The sequence below is a fragment of the Antrostomus carolinensis genome, unplaced genomic scaffold (genome assembly GCF_000700745.2).
Source record: "Antrostomus carolinensis isolate BGI_N321 unplaced genomic scaffold, ASM70074v2 scaffold25059, whole genome shotgun sequence".
NCBI lineage: Eukaryota > Metazoa > Chordata > Aves > Caprimulgiformes > Caprimulgidae > Antrostomus > Antrostomus carolinensis.
The window spans coordinates 9,263-15,410 of NW_010339595.1; the positions used below are offsets into that span (position 1 = coordinate 9,263).

General features: G+C 35.6%; 1 protein-coding gene across 1 annotated transcript; it reads left to right on the forward strand.

Annotated features, from left to right (window-relative positions):
• The first annotated feature begins 1,957 nt into the window (after positions 1 to 1,957).
• On the forward strand, positions 1,958 to 5,525 carry CCDC126 (coiled-coil domain containing 126). The gene is made up of 3 exons (XM_010175911.2): positions 1,958 to 2,088; positions 2,688 to 3,091; positions 5,234 to 5,525. Exons 2-3 carry the CDS (start codon positions 2,854 to 2,856, stop codon positions 5,413 to 5,415), a joined length of 420 nt encoding a protein of 139 aa, XP_010174213.1. The 5' UTR covers positions 1,958 to 2,088; positions 2,688 to 2,853; the 3' UTR covers positions 5,416 to 5,525.
• The last annotated feature ends 623 nt before the right edge of the window (positions 5,526 to 6,148 follow it).

Sequence of the window (6,148 nt, forward strand, 5' to 3'; positions counted from 1 at the left end):
ATTCAATCTGTTCCTCTTGGCTAGGACTCTTATCTTGGCTTGTGGTCTTATTTGCAGCATGATGGCAGAGTTATTTCCACTCCAGAGCTCTGTAGTGATATTGTCTAAATGCTTGGGGGTAAGATATGGCTGGGGATCTGTGGAGAGCTGAACTTAATTCAAATTCTGCAAGAGCTATCTGTCGTTTTCAGGCTTTTTTTTTTTTTTTAAATAATATAAAATACAGACTTTTGGGAATGGGGGTTGAAACTTGTTGTCTTTCCTTGAGAAATACTGTTTGGTCTTCTGAGCTATCACATGAATACCCTACTGCTGGACCTCATATATGAATATTTTCCATCATGTTTGATACCGTTCAGGGATTATGTAGATGTATAATGATGTAGGTTCAGTTTATGCTTTAAAGTCTGAGTGCAGAGCCATGGATTTGGCAAAGAGCTAGGGAAAAGTGGTTTTGGTTAGCTCATGTTTAGGGAGGATCTGTTTCAGGAAATCTTTAACCACACAATTCCAAATATTTGTGCTGATACTGTAGAATATAAGTTGTTATTGTTTTCTCTCTTATTTTATATGCTTAAAGAGGATCTGTTTCAGGAAATGTTTAACCACACAATTCCAAATATTTGTGCTAATACTGTAGAATATAAGTTTTTATTGTTTTCTCTCTTATTTTATATGCTTAAGAGAAACTTGTGTCTTAAAAACATTCTTTGGGAGATAAGCATGTTCTTTGAACAAAGTACATCCCACTGAATTCACAGTGGGATTTCAAATGATTGCGTGTTGGCTATCTGTTCCTGCGCAGAGTCGTATCCTACAGTTAAGGTGAAGTAAGGTATTCCTCATTAAATGACTTGTGATTGCTACTTACATTAGTGCACCCAACACTAAGAGTAAGATTTTATGTACTGGCTGTTACTATAGGGCATTTTACACGCAATAACTTGTTACTTCACAGCAACTTTGGTGTCCAGGTCCCAATATTGCCCCTGCCTTGGTCTGATTATATTCAGAATAATTTAGATATGCACGTTGATTTTGGAGCACTTTGAAAACTTGCCACTTGAATTAGTCTGTTGGCCTGAGAGGATCATCTGCAGGGTGAGGGTGAAGGGGACATGGCCAGTACAGCTCAGAACCCTGCTGGCAGTGACACTTGTGTTTGCTGCAGACCATGGTCTGTCGGCATGAGGCCGGTTGAAGTGGTCCGCAGAGGCGATGAAAAATACCGTGGAGGCGGAGTTACGTTTAGATGAGTGCTTAGTAGGGTAAGCAATTTGTTTTCGGTATTCTAAGAAAAACAGAGTCTGAAGTGCCACTATAGAAAGTCTGGTGGAGACCTCTATATTAAATGTGTGACTTCGGTCTGAAAAGCGCTCATGTCAGGTAGTATGTGGGGAATAACAGGGAAAACATAGTTGCTGTGTAAAATGAGTGGCGTTATCCAGACAATGTTAAACAGAAACTCCCAGTCAAAAAAGTGTTGAATAATTGGAGAAGTTTCAGAGGTGGCTGGAAAAAGAGAAATATGAAGTGTACACGTGTAAAGAGGCTGAAAAGGTCGGATTTGTTTGAGGGGGAAAAATTGTTAAGAGAATGATAGATATGTAAATATGTGTGTATATACATATGTGGTGAATCTGGAACATTTGCTCTTACTGTCTTGTAACACAAGAAGAGGGACACATTTCAGTAAGATTCTTAACAAGTTGTGGGGTTTTTTTATAAGTATGTTGAAACCAGTTATTGGGCATTCGTGTATGTATGCATTTAAAAAATGGAAATGGATTCTGTGTTTTTCTCTAACAATTGCTTCAAGCGAGGTTGAAAAAATATATTTCTATTTTTTAAAAGCAGGTGGCTTGAAGCCCTCAGCTTCAACCACTCCACATGAAAATGAAGGTCTCTTTAGTCCTGTACTTTGTTTTGTTCAATCCCACCACTCCCCACTACAGAGCTCCCTGAAGATGTCTGGCTCGTATTGCTTCCAACTGCCTGGACATTTGCTGTTTAACTGCTGAAGCTTTCCTGCCATTTGATTTTCTCCTGAAGCCTTGATCTATTGAGGGATCAGAATTGGCTGCTATGGTAAGATTTTTGTAAAATATGGTAGTAAAATGCTAAAAGTCAGTGCAATGTGTCAGTTTGGTTTTATTTCTTTATTTATTATCAAGACACACGCACACAAAAAAATCTTAATGCTATACAAAACCAGAAGAGAATGATGCTCAACTTCAAACTAACGAAGAACCTTTGTTCTATATTTTATCTGTTTATACTTGCCCTATGCTTCTGGGTGAGGAATAAGAATCAAGTGAATATTTCACAAGATCTTTTTCTTGTGTGTAGATATATGTGTATAACTCGTCAAAATGTCTCTAAGTGTTTTTATTGCATTTTGTTTGAAATGCATTTGAGTTTAATGTCAGTTCATATTATGGTGTTTAAATATTTAAAGTGACTCCTAGAAGCATAGAAGTTTTTATTTTTAAAGAGTAAACATTGGTAAAAATAAGAAGAGGAAACCTTGTAAACAACAGGTGAGACAGAAGGATGACTGCACCTCTAAGCAGATAGTTTTGTTTGCTAGATTATGCAATAATATTGCATTTGGAAACTGATATTTGTCCTTTATCTCAACAACTGTGGTAGTTTTGAATAACCATGTGATATTCTACAAATTTCAGGAATCAAGAACAACTAAAACATGAGAAGATGTATTCAAGATGATTCAGCCAGAAGACTTTTCAATTCATAGAAGTCTTATTTTTGTTTAATATGTAATATAATTTGACAAAGCCAAGTTCAATTACTTATCTTGAAATTAAGACACACCTGTGGCCTTCACCAGAAATGTTTCTAACATTTTCAAGAAAAAATATGTCCCAGAAACTGAGTATGTTTTCACTTGTTTTTGGAATCATTTGGGGTTTGATGTTGCTACGCTACACTTTCCAGTATCCAAGGCGCCAAAGCAGTGCCGAGTTGCGCGGACAGATACTAGATCTAAGTAAAAGATACGTCAAAGCACTGGCAGAAGAAAATAAAAACTTAATGAATGGTGGTGGTGGAGCGTCTATGGCAGGATATGGTAAGAGGAAAAAAAAACCCATACTAATTATTAAAATATCTTTTTTTTTTTCCTGCAAACTGTAGAGTTACACTTTTTTTTATTTTACAAAGTCATATACACTGCTCTTTAACAGAAAAAACGCTCTGTATTAAGTGATTTTATTTTAGTTTATTTACTGAAGTTGAATATTAAGATGTGGTGTAAAATCAAGCGTGAGGCATGAGATTTTTATTTTCCAGGATTTTTTTTAGATCTCTCCAGGTGTATGATTTCTGTTACTTACAGGATTAACAGTAACATTGTGCTTTTTCTGAATCTTTAAGCTATTGAGGAATGAGCACATGCTTGATAAGGGGATGAAGTTTGAGATTAAGTCACTTCATCATTCCAGATTCTTCTTGTGCTGCCTCTTTGCTAACTTTCTGCTTTTATTTCTTTAATTTTCTTCTTTTTAAGTAGTAAAAAAGCAGTGGAAAGCAACATACTAGTTGAGTTTGCAGTCTTGGGGACTGCAAGGCAATTGTGAGTTTAGCAGAATCTCCCCTTGCTTTAGAAGCAGCCATTAGAGATAAGATCCTTTCTCTCTAGAGCTTTGATACTTGCTGCATCTGATTTACCTGTTAACTTGATGAATGTGTTTCCAGTACTCACTGGTAATATATTACTAGAGCCTGTGCCTGTCTTTGGAAATACAGAAAAGGTAGTTTTGAGACTATAGTTTTGAGATCTTTATAGCAAAGCTATAAAAATGTCTTAATTTTAACTCTTTCATCCCTTGTAGCTTCTCTTGAGGGAAGGCTGCCATGAGCTCTAGGGATTAGGTTTGAAGAAACTACCTGTGTTCTGTCATAAAGGAAAAAATCTATCTGTGAAATCAAGGGTAGTACAAAGCTTAAAAAGAAATACTTAAAAAAAATATATATGTGAAGATTTATGTTAGTATACTTTGATCCCCTTCGTAAAGAATCCTTAAAAGAGTGGGCTCTACCAGTCCTTTGGATGCCCTTCATAGGCACTCTGGTAAGAGTACACACAGCAAAGATGTTTCTAAACTCTTTGCTGCTGCTCAGGAACAAGGAGGAAAGTCTGATGACAAAATGAGCAGGAAGCAACTGAAGAGGAGGAGGACAGTGTCAAAATGTCTTAGCCTTTGATTCTTTCATTCGTTAAGTTAACATTTTTACCACAGTAAGAGACTACTTCTTTTCTTCCCCCGTTTGTCCCCTTCCTTTTTTTTCTGTCTGCCTTTACTGTGCAATTTATTTTCTGTGTAATTTGTTTTAAAAAAACCTTTGTGTACTGCAGCTTTCTATTGCTATGTGTGTCTTACAGCATATTTCAAAATGAGATTTACCTTCTGAGATTTTTGTCTGAAGTTTAATAAAATAATTAAGTCAACTCTTGATCTACATGCTGATCATCAGACTTTACAACTTGAGTAGACAATTTTTCCCTGAGGCTGTTGAGCATAGGATGATACTACAGAGTACATGACCCACAGCATGCCATTGACAGCAGACCCGGGCTTGAATTGTAAAGCATTTTTTTTTTCCAACTATGACATTACTAAACAAGAACTAGCTAATTTTAGAGGGAGAGACTGACCTGAGATTTTGGTTTTTTTTTTTTCATTTATTGCTTGTGGTTTAATTTTGTAAGAAGTGTTAAGATATTTTTTCATAGCAGTTTTTCTGTGGGATGGATCAGTTATTTAGGGGAAAGCTATTAAGAACAACCCTTTAAACACTGGAGAGTATTTAAATACATATTGTTGCTGTCCAGGGTTAAAACATGTCATAGCTGGGTATCCTAGCGCTGTTGTCTGGATTAAATTTGAAATACTGCCTTTGAGTAGTCACTAGTCTAATGCTCCAGCTAGTGGTTTTGTTCTTACACCTGAATATTTAATTGGCTTCATTCACAGTTCACTATTATGGCGGTATCTTCCTTGCCTAAAATAACAAAGAAACGGTATTAAAGAAAAATCAAGCAGCTATTTTTATTTAATATATTCTATATTTTTGTGCTAATCTGCACTCTTTCACAAAAAATATAGTAGGAAGGATAGCAAGTCTTAAGATGTGAATATGTTGAAATAGCAGTTCTTTTCCACACAGAGTAAATAATAGGATCTAATTTGTTTTTTCCCATTGTCTTCAGCTGATCTTAAGAGAACAATTGCTGTTCTTCTGGATGACATCTTACAACGCCTCGTGAAGTTGGAAAACAAAGTTGATTACATTGTTGTGAATGGCTCGGCAACAAATACCACTAATGGAACTAGCAATCAGGTGCCAGTAACTTCAAATAAACGTGTAAAACCAGCAAGCAACATTAGATAGCAAACAGGGCCACTTTGTGTTGCTACATCTATGATGGGTAATATTTAAGATAAGCTTTTTATCACTGGCCTAGGGCAAAGCAGTAGTTGACTCTAAAAGAAACGTAAACTATTCTATTATACAATGTGCTGGAGCTATGTAGGCCTAACTTATGTGCGTAGGTTCTCAAAGCGTTATGTCATCGCCTCTGAGCAGTACTTCTGAAGTGATCTCTGTTGTCTTTAAAGCTACTTTGATATCATGATTTGTTGTAATATGCCATTGGCTATTAACAAGAAATGGAAAGCAATGGAGAACTTATAGGTAGGTTTCTAAATATATTTATTTAAATATAAATATAACATATCTTTTGGATAGGTGAGCAGCAGTGTAGCTTCTTCATTTTTTGTGATCTGCGTTAAGCTGAGGTAACTGAGGAAAACACATTGTTAAACAGATGTTAGAAAATGTATACTTTTAATATTTTGCTACTCATTTACTAAAACAGTATTAAATTGAGGCTAGCATTGGCAGTAATATTTTAAAATTGTGACCCAAAGAATGTCTTTATTTGCACTATCTGTCAGAATAGCTAGAGAGAATTTACTGTATATTTAAGAAAATTAATTATAATAGGAAAACATCCTAGGTAGTAACACTGTCCAGGTATATCTTTATGCCGGAGTTAGGGCAGTTAGATTATCAAAAGCAAATCATAATCTGTGATATCTTAGATGATTATTTCTTACAAAGA

Bases quoted from the DNA above. Each gene is read 5' to 3' on its own strand.
- CCDC126 (XM_010175911.2), top strand. From the start codon at position 2,854: ATGTTTCTAACATTTTCAAGAAAAAATATGTCCCAGAAACTGAGTATG. The intron at 3,092-5,233 runs GTAAGAGGAAAA...CATTGTCTTCAG, and splicing joins AGCGTCTATGGCAGGATATG to CTGATCTTAAGAGAACAATT.